This window comes from Leptosomus discolor, chromosome 3, assembly GCF_034619465.1.
Source record: "Leptosomus discolor isolate bLepDis1 chromosome 3, bLepDis1.hap2, whole genome shotgun sequence".
In the NCBI taxonomy this organism is placed as follows: Eukaryota; Metazoa; Chordata; class Aves; order Leptosomiformes; family Leptosomidae; genus Leptosomus; species Leptosomus discolor.
The window spans coordinates 38,526,224-38,551,539 of NC_141393.1; the positions used below are offsets into that span (position 1 = coordinate 38,526,224).

Sequence of the window (25,316 nt, forward strand, 5' to 3'; positions counted from 1 at the left end):
AAGCTGACGGCTGTCCCAGTAAAATGGCAGCTGAAAGCAGACTTACCACCTGCATTCATTTAAGTTACAGCTTGCTCAGCCCAAGTCTGAAGCTCTAAATATCAGCTAACAGCCTTTACTCTGCAAGGAGCAGCCTGTCTCTTACTATTCACTTTCCTGTTTCCGAGTCTTCTGGAAGAAGAAGGCTGCAAGCAGGAAGCACGTGCCTATTTTACACAACAGATCACACCACACCTAGTAGGTGCAAATGCTTTAAATTCAGTGCTTAAGGAAACAGCTGTATGGTATATGCTGGTTTTGTCCAGCTGTACAGTAAGGGTATTGCACATGTTCCCCTATGCAGGAAGAAGGGGTGTGGCCTACCCACCTTGGAGTTTCAGCACTCTAGTTGCAAAGTATGATGTTTAACCATCACCATTTAGCTTTTAATTGGAAAGATGTACTTTCATCACATTAGGACCAGAAAAGGGTAGCTCTTGTCCATAAGCATACAAGCTTCTACCAATCTAATTCACTCAAGGCCTTCAAGATGACCCAAAGGTTATAACATAAGAAACCCTTTCCCCTCTCCTTTCATCATTCAAATGAAAGACTGTAGAATTCAGATTTGTCAAAGGTTATTAAGCCTTTCAAACTGGTGCTAAACCTGAAGAAATACAAATTACTTGCCAAGAAGCACTACCAATTAAATTCTGTTATAGCTATTTTATATTTGGCATTAGAAAGAACAATGCCACATTACAGCTAAAAATGTGTGTCCTTAAATGTGTGAGCACAGACTGTTATCCCATACACACACAGTAGCCCCCAACAGGCTCATAGCAAGCACTTTGCCTTGTGGTGAAGACTAAGGAAGAAGGCAGGACAGCATCTAGACTGGAGATCTTCTGAGTTTCCACGACCTGATAGCTGCTACCACCTCAAGCAACAGCTCATAGACGCTTTTATACACAAGCTCAAGAATTAAGATCGAAATCTTAATGACAATAGCTAAAAATAAGAAAAAGGCACTATTTCCACCATTAGAAAGCAGCTGTTAAAATTTGTAAGAGACAAATTCCTTACTCAAGTAATCTACTCCTGCATTTCTCAGGGTCAATGCTTATATCCTTGTCTACATTTAGCCTGTACCCAGGGCTAAACTGTAACAGTCACTCTATCACCCAACAAACCTCACCAGCCATGGAAGGGAATTGGGAAAAAGGACAGCAGACCCATAGATAGAAGTGAATACAGATTTAATGAAAACACCACCAATACCAACAGAGTTATACTCAGCCAAATTAACATCCAGTCATCACAAGCAGCTGGAGAGCAGTCCTCAGGAGAAGCCAAAGGAAGAACCCAACAGGAGCTCTCTCTCCTCAGTAAACCTTCTGCCTTTATAAATGACAGTGACATTACGGGATGGGTTACACCTGTGGTTAACTCAGGGCAGCTGCCCTGGCTGACTTGAAACTGCTAACAGCCTGCCTGGCATAGCTGGGCTGTGATTCTGTCCCAGCCCAACCAGGACATATCCTTAGCAATATTTAGAATAGAATCATAGACTTGTTTAGGTTGGAAAAGATCTTTAAGATCATCGAATCCAACCATTAACCTAACACTGCCAAGTCCACCACTAAACCATGTCCCTAAGCACCACATCTACACATCTTTTGAACACTTCCAGGGATAGCCACTCAACCACTTCCCTGAGCAGCCCCTGCAGTCAAGAAATTTTCCCTAATGTCCAATCTAAACCTCCCCTGGCACAACCTGAGGCCATTTCCTCTTGTCCTATCACTTGATACTTTGGAGAAGAGATCAACACCCACATCACTACAGCCTACTTTCATGTAGCTATAGACAGCGATAAGGTCTCCCCCCTTAGCCTCCTCTTCTCCAGACTAAACAACCCCAGTTCCTTCAGTGCTCCTTTAAGACTTGTTCTCTAGACCCTTCACCAGCTTCGTCGCCCTTCTCTGGACACTTCCTCTCTCTATGCTCATTAGCTTTATACAACCCTTCCAGCTACATGGGGAAATCCCATTCCAATTTTCTACCCAAGTGAAAGTCTTCATCTAAATTTTGCATCCATATAGAATTTGTATTGATATAAACTATACTGCTCTACCAACATCATTCCTTTTATAGTCACACTTTGAGAATGTCTGAAGAAAGAAATCTTTTGGTGTAACTCCCTTTCGAAAACAAGACCAACTCAACTTGCAAAAGTTCTTATATCACAAAATTGAGGCAGAAACTGAAAAACAAAGAATCCTACAAAACCAGTATAGACCAGCTAGCCTGGCAAGAGGAAGCCAACTTTGTCCATATTAGTTCCCATGGAAAAAACAGGCACAGACTGAAGTTAAAATGACAGAAATTTTACAGGGAAAAAAAACAAGAAACATGTTTTTTAAGGGCAAAATAACCTTAATTTCTTATATTTCTCTCCTTCTACCCAGTTTGATGTTAGAAAGTTACATAGTAAGACCCAGACATAAAGATTTTGACAGGTGTAAGAGCAGATAGCTTAGGCAACTTCCTAACTCCCTCCCAGTTAAATTTTATCAAACCTAAATTTAACAGCAGACTGTACAACAGCCTCAAAGAAGGGCTCTGGCAAACTTCACAAATATGAGCAAGCTCTAGAGCCACCAGCGTCAGCAAGCAAATTCTGATTTAAGCTTAAAAATAAAAATAAACTCAAAGCATTAATGTTTACAATTTGAGAACAAAAACCCTCCTAAAACCATAATTTGGTTGCTATTGTAATGGATGTCTAAATATTTTAGAATTTTTGTTAAGCCACTGACAATTAACTTCCTATGAGATTGTTTTTTCAGTCTATACAGTACAAACCCAAGCAGAATTTTTAGTGATATGCACTTATAGATATGCCAAGAAATCCAATAAGGGGAGAGTCAAGTGTATGCTACAGAAGATTTCAAATAGCTGAGGCTACTACACTGTAGAAAGTACTACTGTTTTCCCCTCTTTTCAAATTATCCTTTCTATGCTTACACTTGTAACTGGAAACAGGTAAACACAGAAGTTGGGGGAGGCTGGGTGGGGTGGTAGGGAAGCATTTACTTGAAGTGCTCAAATATTTTTTTAATGAGTATTACAATAAAAAAAGGAAATTACTTTTAAAATCTGAAAGACTGGAAAAGACTTCAACAGAAGCTTAATTTCTCATGCATGCCAAACTCTGTCATCAGACATTGCACAGGTTCACTTTAGAACCCAGTCTAATCACACTTCATACTGCAAACCTAGTCTCTTAATTTGTTTAAAATCCTATGCAAATCTGGAAGCACATTATGCAGCTAAACTGATTATCCAGGTGTCTGTATTACGCAGGAAGTCATATAAAACTCCTAAGTGCTGAGTAAAAAGCTGCCTTGACCACAATCTCTGGTCAGTCACTGAAAACTGAGCTGTGTAGAAAAAAAAAAAAACACCAAACTGTAAAACAGGCAGTGCCCACCACAGCTTCTTCCAGTATTAGCAAGCAAGTGCTAAATATAATGATGAGAACTTGACACAACAATCCAAGTTAATCTACAGTGGTGAGGCCAGGCAGGCTTCCAAAAAAAAAAAAAAAAATCACTTTCTTAACATTGAAGACCTAGCCCTATTTTAAATCAAATTAGATTGTATGTATGAAAAAGAACATTAATTATGCAAAATAATTTAATTCAGCATTACTAACGTTGCTGTTAACTTTGTTCTGCATCTTTTCTTACCATCATATGTTCTGATGTCAAAAAAACAAACAAACAAAAAAAAAACCCAAGAAGAGAGTGTGGCATGCCATCTCAAGGGAAAGAAACAGCACAGCATAAGACAAGGACAGCCAGATCATACCTCTGAGGTTTACGAATATCCCAGAGTCCCACACCTTCCTTAGAGTTGGCAGTAGCCAGTAATCTGGGTTCTACTGGATTAAACATCACACTGTGAAAGGCTGACGGGTAGTGTGCCAAGCAGAAGGGCTCTGTTGAAAAAGTTGAAATTTCAGACACAAGAAGAAACAATGCATACAACTGTTTGATGCAATGAGTTTGGCAGCTTAATATGGAAACAGCATCACAAGATCTGAAGATACGGAGACATGTTCAAACCATTTCTCAAGCTGACACATCCAAAGCAATATAAAACCTGAGGTTTTAAAATCCACCCACACGCACATTAACTTTGTCTAAATATGGAAATGGACACATACTGGATTTCAAGACACCATTTTGTTTACAGAAGCTTATCAGAGTTTAAAACTAGCCACTCAAAGATCAAGTATTTGAATCTTCTTAAGGTTTGTGACCAAATGGTCATCTAATAAGGACTACACGTGGGGAGGCTTCTGAAATCTTCGTAGCAATATATGCCTGGAAGCTTCCACAGCCATTGATGATCACCTAAACTGTAAATGTAGCAGCACTTGCTTATATGGGAGAGTAATATTACAAAAAGTGAAATAAGGTTATATGGAACTCAGCTCAAAACAAGCTGCCAACCCTGGGAAAAAAAGGCCTGCCACCTCTTACGTGCTGTACAAGCAGCTGTGTAAGTAGACAAGAAGGGTGTTCCTCTTGTATAAAAAGATGTTAACAGTTGGCTTTTGCTGTTCACACACCGAGTTAAAAACATGCTCATCCAGACTCTCTCCCTCTTGTTTTGATTAGTGTAACAAGACTGTGGCCTGCTACTCTGCCCTACTCATTCTGTCAAAATGCTGTCTGCATGAAGAGTGGGAAAAAGCCATGACACTGTCACCCATCTCTGTATCTTTCTGCTAGCTTTATGGCTTTAGGCACTGTCTAATTCTCTTTGTCATGTGTATCTTCTGTGGCATGCTGCCACTCTTTCACTCAAATAAGAAACCAGAATCAATGCCTGTTTTGGGCCAGGGATTATGCCAGACTTTTCCATTCACTGTTTGCTTTGATGCAACCACTGTGTTGCTGACATGCTTGGGAGACTCTGTTACTGCCCTTATTTGAGCCACTGTGCGCAGGCACCTTCAGCCCCAGAAGCACCTCCAATGGTACTTTTCTTTCTCACATTCCTCATTAAGACATACAAAACATGGTTAAACAGACAACCTTTCCAAATTCCCAATACCTTCCGAAACTACTGTCCATGAAGCAACTGAGACAAAATTAACATTTATCCTGCCCCCTCTGCATCCTCCTCTTATGCTCTATTACAAGCTTCTTCACACAGGGACCTTCCTTTTTAGCATTCATTCAGCAGTGATCAAAACAAAGGTCTCTGACCACAGCTGAAGTTCCCTGGTGCTATTCACATTGTCATAGGAGGCAAAGGTAAAAGGAAGAATAGGAGCAAACTTTTGTTCTGCCAGCCTGCCCAAAGGCTTTAGAGATTGCTGTTGGTCTGCCAACAGCTCCGAATAAGGTTTAACACCATAACTGACCTTCTACATTTGCATCACCAAATCGTATCCCCGCTGGGACACAAAAGGCTGTGTTATTAAAATGGCAGCCCCACTGAGAAGCAATGGCCTGCATTAGCTGAGTGGAGAGACAAACATCAGATTGCCAAATAAAGGAGTTGTTTTTTTAAAATAAGCTTTTAATTTGTGTACATTTATTTAGTCAAATCCTTGTCACTAATTACTGGTGTTTTCCTTCACACCTTTATTATAAATAGCCTGGCCTGGTATCACTGTTTTCTCCTAAGATATCAAAAGTTGCCTTTCAGCCTGTCAAAAAGAGATTACAGGAGCTAAACTAATGAGGCACTAAGTCACTTTAATGAACAGTAGGGTGATCACTTTTTGATTGTTCTTTATGCTCATTCATAATTGTATGAAAATGTTTCTCAAGGGAGAAGCTCAACACTATCTAACAAAAATTAAAAGTGGGTTTATAAAAATCACTGCATAAATCACTCAGCGGTGAAAGACAGGGAGAAACAAGGGCAATGAAATTCCCTTTTCCAGCTTCTTTTAATGCATTATTTTAAACTAGTAGGTTATTTGCAAAAATCATAATGAGCTGGCCACTCAGGGTAACTAACTATACTCAGGCTAGCAGGCATAGTGCCTAGTCCCATGAAAATACCATTGCACACAAGGGGATTACCCCAGTGACAAGCATTATATTGCGGTAAATGTTGGCAGGGCTCACATATAAATGCTGACTCAGGACTCCTATATAAGCATGCAAAAGCCCTTTATCTAAAATCCAGAGAAGCTAAGACCCTACTCCAAAAAAGCCCCAAATGTACCACAGCCAACACCTCATTCCGTTTTCACTGGTGCAGCCTTCTCATTCAAAGTCTCAGCAACAGTAAAAGCAGTAGCAAGGTTTAACTACAACAAAGGACAAACCTCATTTCATACAACTTCAGAAACTCAGATCAGATTGGACATTAGCTTATGATACTGAGCACCTTCATACAGATGCATTTAAGCATCCAGTCCCACCAGCTATTGACAACTGTTGTCAGCAACAGGTAGTTCTCCTAACAGAGACGAATCTTCACGGTGTAGAGTTCAGGAGAAGGCAATAAAGAAACATTTCACCATTTCTAATTTGGAAGCCATATTCAGTACCTGGTCTTATCACTTGGATATTATGAAAACAGAAAAACAGGGATGAAGTGACACTGGATTTACCAAAGGTAGATCAGACTAATGTGATCTCTTGATAAAGTAACTGATCTGTTATACAGGGGAAAAGTGGTAGATCTAATGAGGACCAAATTTACATGTGGTATAGTATCAAGTTGAGCTACAGGCAGTTGAGATTAGCAAAGGGTACAAAGCTGGCCGAAGGGAAGACAACGGTTCACTGTGCTAGTAAGGGACTTCTGACCAAGAGGGTGATCATTAGTGAGTTCCTCAAAGACAGAGAAGAGACATTATAGATTTTTTTTTTTTTAAAGTCTGTTACATACATATACTGTCTGCATTGTTTTTCAGAATATTTTAATAAAATTACCATATGGGAAAGAGGTAAGAGGTATCACAATTGCACAAGAGAATCAGAATTCATAGTAAGAATCGGACTACTGAAAACTGAATGCAGTGTAAGTATATTTAATTTTTATTTATGCAAAACCAATATGCCTGCGGTAGGGATGGCATCAATAAGCAATCTACTCAGAGTATTCTGGTGGGGCTTGTCAAGAAAAAACTAATTCTGGTTACTCACCAATAGAGCCCTTGTGATATTAGTGGCTCTAAAAGACTCCTATGAGCCTATAAAGTATGTCTTGTTTCAGCTTTCATTTCCTAGTCAAAAAGGGACAGAACTGCAGTCTAGAAAAGCTATCAAATTCACTAGGTATGGAAAAAGCTAATTCGGTTAAACAGCAACTTTGACTCAACAACAAACGTGTACAAATTGCCCACAAAATACATAAGCTGGATTTCAGTGCCATAAACAGTTCTCCTGTAAGACCAGTAGAAACTATGAGTTGAGGTACTTGCATTTAATCAGCTTACCAAAAAAAAAAAAAAAAAAAAAAAGTAGTTTATTTTAGCTATGAAGGAAGGGAACCAGATTCTGTACTCCTGAAGATTTCTCAGTTTAAAATTCTCAGCTTTGCGTTCTTTAGGATGGGGTAAACTCACAACTTCATTTACTGAAGTATTACTTAAGTATTCCTCTCCAAATTTATGTAACTACAGTTCTAAACTGAGATTCTTCAGCCTTAAAACTGCAGCTGTAAAAACACAGACTGCAGCGTTTTGAGAAGCTTCAGGTTTGTTACATAAATCAACAGTATTCCGTTGTTTTAGAAAACAAAGATTGAAGTAATAGTTGAACTCGCCTTTTATCACTTAAGAGCTCTAATTTTTTACACAATCAGAAAATATTACGCACAAGAACAATTCTCAGCATCACAGGGAAATATATAGCTAGCTTTGGAAAATTATTCAAATCAAACTAACAGCTTTCTAAATGTCCAAAATTTTTTTATCCCAGGCTATAGACAAAAACAAAAAGAAAAAAAATCCACATTCCTAATTGATTTCAAGTTTAGCAAGACGTTTTTACTGAAGAAACGTGTCCTCCACTGCTTCTTTACTCATGTTAAAACCTATTCATACCAAGTTTTATGCTAACCTGCACTATATGCTGGTACTTTATGAAGTCATTTAAGACAGTAACACTGAATTGTAAAGACCAGGGCTTGCCTATCATCAGCCATAAGAATTATGCCTCACTTTCACCCTTCTACAACACTCCCTGTCTTATTTGTCCCAGATAAATATAACTTCCTCCTCCCACATGCCTTGGCCAAATTCTACCTAAATCAATGATCTTTTCCATCTAGAAATCTCACCTCCATGGGAAGACTCTCGGATGTCCCAAATAAGAACCCGGCCATCATCTGATGAACTGGCAAAGATGTTGTCATTTACTGGGCTCACTGAAAGGCCATACACTGCATCTTCATGGGCGAACACATCCAAGGTCTCAGTGCTGGAAGAGACACATAATATTGTCATTCTTCCTTCTTCTGCTGTTGTTTTAAAAAGCAATGCATTTACAGCTTTATCTACCTAGTAATACTTAGTGACAAGGTTTATCTAACTTCATAAGAAGACCCTTGTGTTTAATTAGGGTAAAAAACAAAGTGCTCATGTAGAGTGACCCAGATGTCATGCTAAGAGGAAAAAAAAATCCCTCAGACCAAACCCCATACATTAAAAACTTCCAACACTGCAAGATGCTATGGAAATCATATTGTATTAGATTAAGCTTGGGAGGAGGTAATGAGAAAAGGAAAGACATCTTGGGACCTGTGGACTAAAATTCTTACTGCTTAATGTAAAAAGGAAAACAAAACAGAAGTTCATTCTTTAATACAGGCTTCTGTATCATCCAAAAGTTCAGCTGAAGCTCACAGAAGAGCAACTTTCCAGCTGGCTTTTTTAGTAAGTTGTCTTGGTTCTCCAGGACAGACTAGACCTATATTTTTCCCATGTAGAAAAAGCAGCAAAAAAGAACAAAATAAAAGCAAGTCCCCTGAAAGTACCTAGATTTTAGTCATTCCACAGGTATAAAAAAAGCCTGTTCTCTGTTCTTTTCCCAACTTTCTAGAGTTGTTTTATTTGTTTGGCAAAACCCCTTTATTTCTTTAAGGAATATATTTTAATCAAGCAGAGGAAGCAGAAGGCCTGCTTGGATGAGCAAGGAGCTCCTGGAAACACCCAAAGGGAAGAAGGAAGTTTGCAACATGTGGAAAAAAGGACTGGCCACTTGGGAGGAATACAGCAATATCATCAGAGTATGCAAGGATGCAACAAGGAAGACTAAGGCCCATTTGGAATTAAGTCTGGCTAGGGATGTCAAAGACAGTAAGAAGGGCTTCTTCAAACACATCGGCAGCAGAAGGAAGAGCAGGGGAAATGTGGGCCTCTGCTGAACAAGGCAGGTGCTCTGGTGATGGAGGATACGGAGAAGGCAGAGATACGGGATGCCTTCTTTGCCTCAGTCTTTACTGCTAGGGCTGATCCTCAGGAATCACAGATCCCGTAGGTAAGGGAGGAAGTCTGAAGGAAGGAAGACTGCCCCTTGCTCAAGGAGGATTGGGTTAGGGATCTCTTAGCCAGAGTGGACACTCACAAATCGATGGGCTCCGATGGAACGCACCCGCGAGCACTGAGGGAGCTGGCAGATGCTATTGCTAAGCCACCCCCCATCATCTCTGACGGGTCATGGAGGACAGGAGAGGTGCCTGAGGACTGGAGGAAAGACAATGTCACTCCAGTCTTCAAAGAGGGGAAGAAAGAGAATCTGTGGAACTACAGGCCAGTCAGCCTCACTCTGCAAAGGTGATGGAACAGCTCATTCTGGCTGTTATGTCTAAATAGGTGGAGGAAAAGAGGATTATCAGGAGTAGTCAGCATGGATTCACCAAGGGGAAATCATGCCTGACCAACCTGATAGCCTTCTATGATGGCATGACAGGCTGGGTGGACGAGGGGAGAGAAGTGGACATTGTCTACCTCGACTTCAGCAAAGCTTTTGACGCTGTCTCCCACCACATCCTCATAGGTCAGTTTAGGAAGTGTGGGACAGACGAGTGGACAGTGAGGTGGGTTGAGAACTGGCTGATGGACAGAGCTCAGAGTTGTGATCAGTGGTGCTGAGTCTAGTCGGAGGCCTGTGGCTAGTGGTGTTCCTCAGGGGTCAGTACTGGGTCCAGTCTTACTCAACATATTCATCAATGACCTGGATGAAGGGACAGAGTGCACCCTCACCAAGTTTGCTGATGATACTAAACTGGGAGGAGTGGCTGACACGCCAGAAGGCTGTGCTGCCATTCAGCGAGACCTGGACAGGCTGGAGAGCTGGGCAGAGAGGAACCTAATGAGGTTCAACAAGGGCAAGTGTAGGGTCCTGCACCTGGGGAGGAATAACCCCACGCACCAGTACAGGCTGGGGGTCAACCAGCTGGAGAGCAGCTCTGTGGAGAAGGACCTGGGACTTCTGGTGGGCAGCAAGTTGACCATGAGCCAGCAATGGGCCCTTGTGGCCAAGGCGGCCAATGGTGTCCTGGGGTGCATAGAGAAGCGTGCGGCCAACAAGTCGAGGGAGGTTCTCCTTCCCCTCTATCGTGCCCTGGTGAGGCCACATCTGGAGTACTGTGTCCAGTTCTGGGCTCCCCAGTTCAAGAGGGACAGGGAACTACTGGAGCAAGTCCAGCAGAGGGCTACTAAGATGGTTAGGGGACTGAAGCATCCCTACTACAAGGAAAGGCTGAGAGATCTGGGGCTCTTTAGCCTGGAGAAGAGAAGACTGAGAGGGGATCTCATCAACACTTATAAATATCTAAAGGGCAGGTGTCAAGAGGATGGGGCCAGGCTCTCCTCAGTGGTGCCCAGCGACAGGACAAGGGGCAACGGGCACAAACTGGAACATAGGAAGTTCCATCTGAACATGAGGAAAAACTTCTTTACTCTGAGGGTGGCAGAGCACTGGAATAGGCTGCCCAGGGAGGTTGTGCAGTCTCCTTCCCTGGAGATACTCAAAATCCGCCTGGATGCAGTCCTGTGTAACCTGCTGTAGGTGAACCTGCTTTAGAGGGGGGTTCAACTAGATCTCCAGAGGTCCCTTCCAACCACTGCCAGTCTGTTATTTTGTACACAAACCCTATACCTCAAGGAAACTCTACCAAAGAGATTTCATGTAAAATCAGTGTTTTGCTTACATGGCAACTGATGTTCTTAATGACAGATCTACTAATTCTGTCTCATGGACCATTAACTAAAAGGCCAAAAAAGCAGTAACAGAAAAAGCCATTTAAAAGTACGATAAAGCAGTTGATAGACCAAGTGTTACCATTGAAGAAGACTGAGTAACTTTCTATAGACAACAGTCAGAATTCAGTGTGTCAGACCAATAAGGTTTCTTTCAGAAGATCGCAAAAATAGCTTCAGAGGAAGGAATTTTGTATGCATTACAACTGGACTTAACATAAAAAGCTGATAACAAAAGCACATTAAAAAGACATACATATCAAAAAGACTTGCTAAAAATCTCAGCAAGACATAGCAGGAAAAAAAATGCATTATATAGAAAATTGTCAAGGACAAAGATCTTGTAGAAACTTGGAAAGTCAGAACACAATAAACACCAGCATCTAAAATGTTTTTTTAATTAAATGTGGAAACATCAACAACAGCCACAAAAACAAAATACCAAACAAAAACACACTCCCCAAACCAAACATGCCCCCAAACCAAATAAAAAATGCACAAAACCCACACACCTCCCAAAAAAACCCAAAACCCCAAAATGTCAAACTGAACCAAAAAAACCCCTACAAATAACATAATATTCCTAAGAAAGGATTAGAAGAGTAAGACAAAGTTACTTTTGTCCAGCTCTCATGTAAAATTTATACAAGAAGTAGACATAAGATATGATGGAAGGCAGATGTACACTCAGCAGTTCAATGCAAAAGGCTTTGGACAAACCCAGCAAGAAATATGCCCAAATTATGTAACCAGGTTTCAGGCAACTCAAAAAAAAATTTAAGGTTTTATATTGCTCTGTTATTACATATATCTCCTCCTGCTTTTTCTTTATACTTTATTTCTTAAGTTCATGCTATTTAAATGGTCATTGCTTAAACCTGTAGAAGTTCTTAGTACAGTCCGGAATTTTAACTTCATAGTTTTTCTACTTCAGAAGCAGTAAGCTCAAGACATGATATATCTATAGAACTTCAATGTACTACATTACCACTACTGTATTAATTACATTTTGACTAACAGCGTAATCTTGATGTAGCACAACAAAGCCCAATTCCTAACTGCTTTGCAGTTTTGGTAAAAACTAAGTATGAAAATAAATATGCTTCACATTAGTGTGGAGAATCAGGCAGCTGCACTGAAGTTTTAAAAGGCAGTTAGGTAGGACAAGCACCAGCTATCTTAAATGCAAGCCAGGTGAGTGCTTTGAAAAACAAAATTAAAAGCCTGTATGTGCCACAATACTTGTACACATTGTCAGAATAATCTGGCTCTGAATCTACTCAGAACCTACTATGCTGCCTGCAGGAGAGTACATGTATTTAATAACCACTTTCTTTCCCAAAGTCAAAATGATGCATAACCCAAGTGCTGAAAAAAAAGGGGTGATGGGGAATACTTCATTCCAGATAAGAATTTAGATAAATAAAATGCATGTTTCAGGATTAAAACACTATGCTCTTCTCCCAGACCATTAATTTAAAGCAAAAAGCACCTCCAATGAGTTGATATTAAGGGAGCTCTTGAAGCATTGGAAACACAAACCATGCATTTACCTTTCAACATCATGGAGTATAACTTGCTCATCATTGCCTATAAAGAGAAATATAAACACTTAACATCATGTTCCAGTGGTTAAAAAGCATTAGAGTGAAAAAAAACCCAACACAGTATTTTTTTTTTTAATTGTCTATTTTCGAAAACAAAACTGAAGCAGAGAGAAGATCAGTTTAGTTGCCAAGCGGTCAGCCCTCTGCTCAGTTATGTGAAAGGCTCCATGTGACATTTCCAGTCATTATCGAATGCACCAATCCATTCCATCTGCTACTGCTCAACAAATAATTCTACTTCACCATGTTACTGATAATTCTTTGTTCAGTTTGAGCTTGAGTTTTGGGACATTTGCAGTAAAGAGAAGAATATCATATGTAGCAGCAGAACACCTTTAACTGTCATGTGAATACACCTTTCTTCCTGCTCAGAGGATACTCCATAAAAAGATAATGGAAGGTGAATAGAGATGCCATAAGCAACATGCACTGAGCTCCCAGCTCTAATGCCACCAGTTCACACTATCAGCATTCAGGGTTTTGCAACCACTGAGAAGGCACGAATGTGAGAGTCAGTGTAATTTCTTTTGTATTACAAAAATCAAACCAAGTAACCAGACAATCGTGCCACTTTTCTTTGATCACATCCATTAAACACAATGGAATGGAAACTAACCACATGCATGCAGCCCAAAAGCAAATCCACTGGCTCATGCAGTGTTTTTCAAGCTATAGCAACAGAGTATTTTTTCAGTCTCTACACTGAATATTAATTTATTTAATTTGGCGCCTCCTTTTTAGAAATATTTAAGGAGACACACATTTATATTTAATTCAGAAGAAAAATAAAAATTAAAAAAAAAAAAAACCAGAAAGCCCACAAAGTAATATTTTTATGCTCAGTACATCTGTAGTTGTGAATCAAGTTGTGAAGCTTTCCTAATGTACACCAAAGCCAGAGGTCCAAAAGGAGCAAGACTTCATGTTACAATTCTTAAGTGAAAAACTCAGTTTTCATTTATCCCATACACATCTCAATTTGTATCTGTCCCAACAGAAAAAATACGATAAAGTTTCTCTTTGACTAATGAGGTGTGAGATTTTTCTACATCCACTTGCTCTTTGCACAGGCTGATAGTTAAATCATGCCAGCCTTAGATTACTGCAATAGCTCATCTTTTCCATGATACAATAAACAAGTTACTTATGTGTAAGTGTCCTTTGATCATTAACTGCAATGGAAACTGCCTATTACACATTACAGGGAAGGTTTATACCTAGTAAAACTACTCTAGTGTCTACGTATTTCACCAATGAAAAATGTAGCACAGTTTCTCCAGTGACAAAATTTCCTCCTGCTCCTCACTCTCCATACAGTATGAACATGAGAATCATTCTAGATGCCTGGCTTCAGGTTCTAGTCATCATGGGATCAACCTTCCCTTCCATCACAAGCTCCAAAATGGGAAAGAAAGAAAGAAAGGAGTGTGTGTGTGGAATAACCACTGCTTCTGTCTTTTGCCCGTGGGAGAAGGTGGTAACAAAAATCTAACCACAAACTTCCTGGTTGCTTCTGGTAAGGATTCATCCCTGCAGAAAATGTCACTGCTGTTCAGCCCAGTAGGGTTCCCACTTACAGTGTTTTACTTTAACACAGGAGAGTTCATTCTTCATTGAGAATAACTGAATTGTAATTGTATATGCAACTCTCCCGTTTATAATCTCTCTTGTTTTGATAACTGCAGTTACAGTGATCAGAAAGACACAAAGTATCTGCCATTCCCTTCAATTATACCTGTGAGGATGAAATACTGCAGAGCACATACAGAGGAAGACAGTTAAGGTGGTCTAAACCCCATATCTGTCATATCAAGCCTCTAGAGAAATTAATTCAGTTCCCTGTAGGTTTATTTCAGCTTTTCATAGAACACGAATCGCAAAAAAAAAAAAAAAGTCCACCCATGCAGTGTACTAAGAGGGAATCTTCCATTTCAAATGCTGCTCTACTCTCAGTGTGCATGGACAGAGAAGGGCGACAGCATTCTTCAGAGATGGGAACTTCTTTGGTATCTTGAGGTAGTGTTTTGTTCAGGGATTACATGCAAAACACTGTCCACTCAGTTCCTGCCTTCCATTTTTGTAATGGCTACATGTAGTGAATGCTACACATGCGCTCCTTCAAAGCAAAGAGCTTTGAAATTCCTTGGATGCAATCCAATTTGTACTGAAGTGGAAAATCCTTTCTCCTCTGCTATCAAGAGCTGCTTTAGGGAAAGGTCGTCAGATGGTAAGTCATTAGTTGTTGGCGGTTTTATTTACAGAACGAATTTGAATTGAGTTCTGTGCACCTCATGCTAATTTCCATACTCTTAATTTTTAGGCAGCTTTTGAAGTATTCCGACTGCCATGATTTGAATACAACTCCAGCTTCGTTACTGGGGAGGGATGACAACCAATAGACCTTAGGACCCACTATTCTTCCAGACCTTTTAAGAATCTCCTAGAACATTGTGGAGCGAATAAATATAGTTAGCCCCATTTTACCGGCAGAGATAAAACAGATGGTACATGTAGGCCATGCAGCAAAATGACTCCTTACAAGGGATCCAAGAGTCAGACTCACAGCCCTTGCAGATAAGCTCTGTGAATCTTGGTGGAGCAGATGAAAGAGTTCCTGACTCCTCCTCCAATGGAAATAATTTCTGTCAGAGGCACAGTGTGTTTATACAAACTGGAGGAGGAAAAAGAGGTAAGAATGGCCAGTTTGTCTGTGCATCAGCTGTCACAGCTCATCGAACCTGGCATCTTAGCAAAAATCCACCATAATCGATGATGTAAATCTTTAACTGCAGGTGTTAACTGCAGTGGCAAGGTACAGTCAAACCACTTTGCTGCCCTTCCTGTGAAAAGGGTCGCCTCTGACAGCAGGGCGCAGACAGAGGGTTGAGTTGGAAATGAGAAAATACCATTATAGCTGGTCCAGAAAGATTTGGCACAGTTCATTCCTTGAATATTCACGTAAGGTTTCATTTGTCTGAATTTAAACTAAAGTAAAACAGACTCCAGCTCAAAATTTCATTGGAATCACTCATGCAAATATGTTCATTTGAAGACAGTGTGGACTCCTGTCTTCCTCATAAAACAAACAGTAGTCCCCAGAATCAGAAGATAGGCATCACTATTTGACATTTTTTGTGTTTTCTCCACCTGAGAAGTACATCTGAATCATTTAATCCTTAAAATTTTACACCATCTTGAGCTTTGTCATGCCTTTTTTTCTAAGGGATGTTATAGTTTTAACACAGCACTGAAGGATGGGAAGGTTTCCACCATTCACATGCGCTTAGAATCAATTTATAGCATCGATTTGCAGTCACAAATCTTGGTTCAAAAATGTAATGAAGGGCTCTGACCAAGTGGTCTCGTAATATCATAAAGTAAGTCTAACTGTATGTTAATGGACATACTGATGAAAGATACAAATTCCTGCCCGTTCTAGCATCATGTCAGAGAGAGGAAATGAAGTACAGCAGAAAATGACACTGACTGCATTTTTGACAGTCTTGTGCCTTTTTCTTCTCAATTCAATTTTTCCTCTCTACCTCTACACTTCAAAAATCAAGTGGTGAAATGAACCTGAATTCTAGGAATTATTACCCCAGAACAAGTACATGTCCACTTTCCCTAAATTAGTTTTAAGGTGGAATTAAACTTTCTGTTAAAAAGTGGATTTATATTTTTTAAAAAGTCAAGAATATCAAGGCCAGAGCCCAATAAGCCAACAGTTCTAAAGGCAGACATGAGGACTGAAATGAGGTCTGAGAAAAAAAGTGATCCACCAATAGGTGGCAACAGCCGTTCATTAGCCATCTAAGGGAGCACTAAAATCAGCCAGTAGCAGCAGAGATTTTCAAGCATCAGGCTCGAGTGCCAGAGAGGATGCAGGGTTGGTTTGCTGTCAGCACATCTAAGCAGGAATAACAAAGACCATGTTCCACGGTCTGTAGCACAAACAGGGGCAGATTGGACCCAGGATTCTCATGATAGCTCCAGACATGATGCACACGGTCCAGTGCTTGGGAAAAGGAGAAGGATGACAAAACTGAAAATGCTGTGCTAACTGAAGAATTCCCTGCTCCCAAAGAACCTTCAGCTGCTGATTAAGGACACCTTCCAGATCCTTAGGGGACTATGGAAAAGACCTTTCACGTGGGGCAGGATCTCGCTCATGGCTTCTACTCTAAGGCATTCATAATGCAAACTCTCGTGAAATCAGGGTGCTCTTCCTTCCTTACCTCCAGAGAACACTTTCGTGTTGCCACTGTTGAAAGCTAGGCAGAAGATATTAGAGTGATGCTCCCCTTTCAGCTGAACTGGTTTGACTCTTGAGTGGATGGCTTCTTCCATATGCCAAAGTAAGACTCGGCGGTCATCCCCTCCTAGAAGAAAGAAAGGAAATGTGCATTACTAACTGAGCCATGTGTAAATTGAGGACAGACAAGTTATTTAACTCTGCAGTTATTCAGAAAAGACTTTGCTAAAACCTTAATTAGCATGAAAAAATTTATACCTCACAAGGGTTTGGATATATAGACAGGCATTTCCATTAAGATGCCATGCAGCCAGGTCTTCAATTAATATTAATGCAAACAGAAGAATAAGCAGGAAAAGTTGGGATCAAACAACAGCCATTCTGCCAACACACAGTGACAACCTATAGCACTGGAGACTCAGAATTTTACTGGTATGTAAAATTCTGTGGGAAGCTGTAGATGAATTATATGCCAAATTAACATATGCATGCTGACAAAATGCTTCTACACCAACTCCTTGTTTCCAGCATCACTTATGTTATAAAACAGGAACTTTTTCTCCCCTTTCACCGATAAATGTTATCTCCTCTAGTGGTCTTTGCAAAGCCTTCATAGCATAGGTTGGCTACAGGACTGACATGTGGCCATAAAAAGATTTTACTGAAGTATTCAGAAGTCTTCAGCGTGCACAGTTATGTCATGCTTCTAGATCTGTAAAGGTTAAGACAGACATTTCTGAAGTGAACTGCTGACAAAGAGAATAACTGAGGAAAAGAAGTTCAATTCTCTCCTGCATTACAGCTTCCTGTACTACTCCTAATTGCTTCCTAGGTGCAGTTCTCGGTTGAGAGCTCTATGCACAAACACATTTAAGTGCCTCCTTCTCTGTCCGGTAAACAGCTAGATATAAAATAAATATTAGACTCTGTTCACGCTTCAACTGCATTAAACTATTGTGTATTACCAAGAGATAAAAATTCAAGATACTATTGTACCGGACAGCACTCTCAACATCAATTTTGGATGCCTGTAAAAATATGAATAAAGCTTCTTCAAGTCATGACTCTAAATATTTGTGGTATCTGTCTTTAGTAACAAACGAAAAAGAGAATGGCATTATAAGTCAAAAGTGCCACTAGAAACAGGCCGATTTCAGTTGAAACATTTTACTGCTTCTTTGCACAATCAAAAGCATAATCTCAGTGCCTTCTGAGTTGCTATCCAGAAGGAAAAAGGCATGAAACAGACATAAAAGGAAACTCAAATTAATTGGTCTGCAGTTTACTTCAAGAAGAGGTAAATGCATAAATAGAATTAATGACTACTGTTAATCAGATTTCTTAAAAACTTTTCACATCATATGATGCTGTTAAGAAGTTTTCCCATGGAACCGAGTTATGTCAAACATCCTTTAAGTTAAGAGTCTCTCAGCCTTCAAGTCTCCTAACAGATTTTATGACAATCACTTTGATAGACAGTACAGCTGCATGTTATGCTTACCCATGCTCCATGAAATTAATTGTGTATTCCTCCTCCTGATTTTGTACTTTGCAGAGCAAACAAGAATACACGATAAAAAGATCTGTGATGCATTTGATAACTACTGGGAATAAGAGTCAAATGTGATGGGTCCAGAAAACCTCACAGTAATTTACGGTCAACTAAACTGACGGTAGCTTAGATTCCTTTGTGTCTAGAAACAGGAGAGAAAGTTCTATTTGCACCCTAGTGATCACAGATGAGCTACTAATAAGAAGCCACAGAAATACATAACTGCTGAAACATGACCACGTTAGTCACGCTAAAATCGAGGAGTGATTGTCACACTTAAAGCTGCCAACAGCCAGGTCTTAATGTTACCACTACCTAACAAACAATTTAAATATTTAAGGCTAGTGAATGCCAACATTGCTTCTATCAGACAACATTTATTGTCTTTCACTACTTCTGTAAAAGACATTTCAGGGCAAAACATAATAACATACTGTTGTTAATTGTTACCATAGCAAACCAATTTGCAAAACCACTGCAGTCAGTCTACACATCCTCCTACCTGACAGCATAGCCATCTAGGTGCCTCACTTTAACAGCAAACTCATATTCCACTACCCACCTAGTCCAGATGCAAACAAAAATAACAAAGCTATCCAAAGACATTACTGTGGCTTCTAACACACATACAGCATGGTAGGAGCACAATAAATTGCAACCTGTGCAGAAGTCTCTTTGACAGTGCTAAAAGTTGCCACTACCTTCTTTTTTATAAGCTCCTATAGCTTAGTGCCTATTTCCTCTGCCTCCAGCTCAGAAACAACTCTTCCTACTGAATCCAAATGTGTCTCTCTTCCCAGATGCCTAGATCTCCATGAGACTTTGGTACAGAGGGCCTCACTATTGCGTACTCAACACTACAGCAGTCTGAGAACTATGTTTGCCTTTGTAGTGGTGCATGTTCCACAGTTTAGGAGCTTTTAAATGCTCCCCACACTCACGCAATTCTGTCCCTTCTCCATCTATGTATTGTCTTGCACATACTTGTCTTTGAGAACTTCTACACCATTGATTCATGCCTCAGTTTTACTCCTCTCATACTCCACTAAGACAGAAAAGTTTAATAAAAAATGATAAAATGATAATGTTAACTGGGTTGGAAGTGTGTTCCCTTCTAACTCCAAGTCAGCTATTCTAGAAATACTTCTGATTTAAGGCCAGTTCCACCAGAAAGAAAAAGCCTTACCAATGTGTCCAGTCATAGAGGAGGACTTGTGTCAGAAAGACACTTTACCAGTCTCTACAGCCTCATACAAGAGAACAAGAAGTGCGAAGTCACAGGCAAATATACCCAAGAAAAGGCAACTTTTACGTGACTGAAACCAGGAGAGGTGCAAACCAGCAAAGGCAATCTCCACTACCCAAACCTGACTCAGAATAAGAAGGAAGAAAGGAGGGAGGCTCACACATATGGACAAGTAAACAGTTAGACAGCAAAGAAAATGTGTATATACAGAGCTTTTACGCTCTGTACAAAGGAACCATGATTCAGACACAAAGTGCACGCACATTCTGCAACGTAAGTTACAAGTCTGAGAATTCTAGGAAACTCCATGCCTACAGCATTTGTTCTGGACAGTTGATCAGTGAATGTAGATTAATTAAGATGCTTTCAATTTACAGCGGATTTATTGTGCACATGCACCAATTCTACAATATGTGAAGCAGAAGCCAATCAACAGTTTCCAAAAAGCACTGGACCCACTGCACAAACTTGTGATAACTCTGCAATGCTCCCCAAAAGAGAATAATTATGTATGGCAAGGGTATGTTCTTGATGTGATACAGAGCATATACCAACAGCAACAGGTTTACTACACATCTGGAGAATTTGGACATATGGCCTCATATGAAAATACCTTAGCCACCAAGGCTCCATTTTTCTAGAAACTGAAGCCCCACGTAAAGCCTTGAATTTGTAATTTTTCAGTTCATGGTGTCAGAAGTAGTAAGTTTGACATTTACAAAATGGAAATAGTTTCATTTTCCATCTTCCATCTTATTCTGCTGATTTTGTTTGGGGCTGCATGACTGACAATTTGAGAAGTAAAAGTTTGCATGACCCAGCTAAGAATCATACAATGCCATTCTACAGTTCCTTTTCAGAAAGGAACTACGTTTTTAATGCTTTAATTAGTCAGGTACTTCAGTGTTCATTATGGGTCAAACCTGCTTCTACATTCAAAAATCAAAGTGAGACAGGAAGAGAAGTCAGACCAAAGAAGTACTTGTGGTCAGAGAGGCTTGAAATTTTATCACCTTCCCATATTACTCTTGAGGTAAAGAAGGGAAGTATTCCAGAATTTTTTTTAGAAGCACACATGAATGAAAAATACAAATACACACATTCTTCCCTGCTCCAAGTCACTGGAATACTTGTTAATGCTTTGAGCCTTCTGACTAATGTTGGTGAGAGACACAGGCAAGATTAAGGAATTCTACCCTTAGATACGGGAGAGACACAGGCAAGATACGTAACAGAACACACCTAAAGAAAGTTTGCATTTCAAATCTTGGGATAGTTACCTTGAAATAGGTTCTTAAGTAGACAAACACTTTGTGTTCACCCTTGACAATCTTCTAGCTACTGTGGACCCAAAGGGGACCTCCCAGAAGAATTAAAAGTGCTTTGTCTTCACAGTTTGCCCTTCCGAATGGCTTGTGCACGCTGCATATCCCAAGATTTGGGAAAAAAAAAAAAAAAGGGTTTGCCAAAAAAAAAAAAAAAACAGTTCTTTTGTTTTGTTTTGGCTTGGGTTTTGGGGTTTTGTTTGTTTGTTTGTTTTAAGCAGCACCAACAAACACTATGGATAGAATATACCTATTCTAGATAACTGAACAGGTCCCAAACGACTCAGCATGGCATATATTTCAGCACAAACAGTTCACTGCCTCCACAGTTCCCAACCAAAGCATTCTAGTTCTGCCCTGCTAGACTAGTTCTTCCCCAAAAAAGTTTCCTGATCTGGTTACCTTCTAAATCACTAACCACTAAATTTATACACCATTAAATCTGGAAGAAGAGTTTACCTCACAGTAACAGTGGTCTACCTGTAGCCTAGGACTGTTCTTATTAGTCCTAAAATGGTTCGTAGGGGGCCAGAACACACCCTTGCCAAAAGCAACTCTAGTCTAAACAGTATCTGCATAGCTCATGAAACACACTTGAGGCTCTTGTGTGCTAATAGAAGCACTTCAAAATCATACTAGTCAGGACTTAAAAACTGCAGTTTTAAAGTGCATTAGCCCTACTGATTGTGAACACAGCTCAAGACCGCTACTGCTCTTTGTCTCCCATACGCCAAGTCCAGTTACTGAAAAACTTACACAACAAGTAGGCAAGACTTCTAAATCATGAGAGTAATTTTATCGCTTGTATCTACTCAAAAAGTTGCATGAATCACAGAAAGTGGCATCAGATGGTATTTCAAGAAACTGATCACTTAGTTGACCCTGGCCACAGGCAAAAGGCCATACTGTGTCAGCATTATTCCCAGTATATGTGTATCTAGTTTATTCTTAAAAAATCACCACCGCAGTAGATTTCACACCCTCCTTAGGCAGCCTATTTCAGTGCTTCATTATCCTTGCCATTAGGCAGATTATCCTAATATCTAGCCGAGGGTGTAGTTTGACGTTACATATAATACCCCTCCCCCTTGCAATGTGCTCCTGCTATTTTTCCTCCCATTGAATTCAGTGGTGATGCAGCCAGAGGGCGAGTAGGTTAAATAAGCTGATCTGGCAGAAAATCAACTGCCAACCAATCTCTCCCTCCCTATTCCTTCCCTCTATTCAGATGCTTCCATCATACCAGTTTATGACTTTAAAAGTGCCTAGACAGGAGAAATAAGTGAACAAACTACAGGATGACAGGGAAGTATAAGATCAAACAGCATCTTAAAATCTTTCTTCCTATAATTTAAGGCCATTTCTTTGTTCTATTCACAGTGGACAAAGAAGAGTTTACAACTTTATGTAATAATAATTAAAACCACTTTTATGCAGCTTAAGACTTGCATCTCTACTCAACTTTTCTTTCTGTAGACTAAATGGACCCCTTTCAACCTTTCATTTTTCTAGGCCTCTGACCATTCTTCATACCCTCTTCTGAACTTTCCCTAGTTCAGCTACATGTTTCTCAAAGTAGCACCCAAAATTGAGCACAGCGCTCCATTTTAGGCCCCAATAGCACCAAATAAAGCAGGATTACTTCACATCCTTTATCGTGTCTGATGATATTTATGCTGTGATCTACTATCACAATTGGATCCTCTTCTACATGACTATGGCCTAGTCTCCATGGTGTATTTGTAGAGTTAACCATTTTTATTCATGTGCTGTAGTTTGCACTTGTCCCTATCAAACCATATGACTTTTTTTTTTTTTCCCAGTTAATGTCTGTTAATTAACTTTAAATTCAACTCCCACCTTATAAATTTATCCCTGCTTTTCCTGGTATCAGCTTTAAATTTTATAATTTATCAGACATTAATGAAAACATTGTGTAGTAACTGGGCTTAAGATCCCTCCTCACACAGAATTCCTCTTGATACAGAGACTAAGATCCAGACTGCCCCCCTTTAAAACATACTTGATACACAATCCCCTTACTTCAGGAGTAATATTCCACTGCCTTTGCTAAAGTCAACTCATTCCCCTGTTTTAGGCTCGCGCTCTTTCAGATTTACACGGCAACCAAATGACAGATGAAATTTCCAGTACTTTCTTGCAACCTACAAATCCACAATCATAGAAGAGCTATTAATTTTCGCATTATCTGGTGTGGGAAGAAGAAACCAAGAGAAAAAGAACATATGCATGGATTAAGTAAGCCTCAGATCACAGTACTTCCCAGAAGTTATCTTGAAAGTGCAGTCTAAAGTAGGGAAAAAAAAGTGGGAGGTTCTGATAAAGATACTCATGTTTGTAAGAGATAGCAGGCATGAAAAATTACAGTCAGATAAACACATAGGAAAACATATCCACCAAACTTGAGGATGGGAGAAAGAGAGCCTATTACATTGACTAAGTAAAGATTAGTTTTAAGAAACTAAGAAATTAAATTGCAGAAAGAAATGCTTGGCGTATCTGACAGAAAAAGTTAGTTGCATGTCATTGTATGGTGAATTACATTTCCATGCACAGACAGTCATGTTTCTCACCCTGCTAACAGAAAAATACCACCACCTAGTATATAACGTGCTGCAAAGTCACATTTTGTCCAATGAAATCTTTCAACTCCATCCAGTAGCTAGTTTTCACTAATTTCAGCCCACATTTCTTACACGTTAAGCTTTCCTCTTCCCTTGTGTCATTCTACAGATAGGTCTTTTCTACTTGTCACATTGCATCTTCTCCTGAGTATCCACCTCCTCCTTTCATTTCTCTCAACTTTCTTTAATTCCTCTCCTCACACCTGTTCCTTCTGTAGCACTCCTGCCCCAAAACATTAACGCCTCTCTCTCTTCCTCTCTAAAGTGACACTGTTGAGTTCCACGCAGGTACAGCAGAAGCCTGCAGACTGGCCCCCCCAACCCAACTTGTTGACTTCAACATTTTTACTTGAAAATAGTGATTAATTTTGTTCCTAACCATGTTAAGTCTGTAATCTCCAATACAAGATTTAAAGAAGTTAAGATACCAAAAATTTTCAAACATGCTTTCAGAAGGCCTGCTGAGGCTTGTCTACACTGAAGTCCTCTCCAACATCCTAACAAGAAAACTATCTGGAACTGTAATATAAACCCTGTTTAAGCAGTTTGAAATGTTTACTGAAACAGTAATCGTTCACCTTGCAGACTTGCTTCTGGAAGATACATCCAAAAAAAAAAAAAAGTGGGACACATACCCAAGAAAAGCATTCCAGCCAATACTGATGAGAACAGTGCTAATTTGGATGCAGGCTAGCATTCAAACAGCATCAGTACAGCCACTATGAATGCACTGTATCGGCTCTACTTAAAACAGCTCTAACAAGGTCTAAGTTGTTAACAAGTCAATTAGCTGAAGCAGACTTCTCTAGGTTAAGAATATACATACTACTTAAGACCAAACAACTGAAAAGACTGCTTGCACTCTCCCTTTTCACACACTCCAATATCCCTGTTAACTCTCTTAACTGCTATAAGTGCAGATGGAAGCATCTAACATCTCATCCTTACCTCAGCACACTGACTATTTTGAAGGAGGAGACCCACATGCCATCTATTCTAAGGCTTCATCTGCATTTGCAAGATTTCTGAAGCAACTCTTCTAGAAAACTTCAGATTAGAGGCAACTTATACCCTTCCTTTATCTTTCATCTGAGCTCTACTGTTTTTTCCTGCTTTTGCTATTTCTCAGAGTTTCAAGATTAAATATAACCTTAAAAAAAAGTAGTGGTTTGAGGGTAACTTTAATGAAGCCTAGGATTATAATGGCACTAAATTTAACAGAGTATCATAAATCTTTTGTGGTTTAATTTCTTATTCTTGACTGAAGAATAAAGCACCTGCCTGCTGTTGCTGTCACATAAAGCATTCTAGATCTTATGGTCACAGATAATATAAAACGTTGTTAAAAACAGTTACAATAGTTAGAGATCTTCATTTTCTCAGGGCATCAACACAAGGGCAGGCTTAAGGTAGCCTGTTCTTAATTATCGCGAATTCATGCACTGCTAACACACATAACTTA

The 25,316-nt window shown here is 39.8% G+C and overlaps 1 protein-coding gene across 4 annotated transcripts in view; it reads right to left on the reverse strand.

Moving 5' to 3' along the window:
• Positions 1 to 25,316, reverse strand: part of DCAF5 (DDB1 and CUL4 associated factor 5) — a 78,761-nt gene that overhangs the window by 50,555 nt on the left and 2,890 nt on the right. For 2 of the 4 annotated variants that reach the window (XM_086462013.1, XM_086462012.1), the window contains exons 2-5: positions 17,070 to 17,213; positions 12,781 to 12,817; positions 8,305 to 8,444; positions 3,856 to 3,985 (exon numbers count right to left, since the gene is read on the reverse strand). In XM_086462013.1, the coding sequence (XP_086318139.1) occupies positions 3,856 to 3,985; positions 8,305 to 8,444; positions 12,781 to 12,817; positions 17,070 to 17,213 (451 nt within the window). Of the gene's footprint in view, positions 1 to 3,855; positions 3,986 to 8,304; positions 8,445 to 12,780; positions 12,818 to 17,069; positions 17,214 to 18,587; positions 18,601 to 21,164; positions 21,192 to 25,316 lie in introns of those variants that run through there. The other 2 variants (XM_086462015.1, XM_086462014.1) reach the window with 2 other exon arrangements.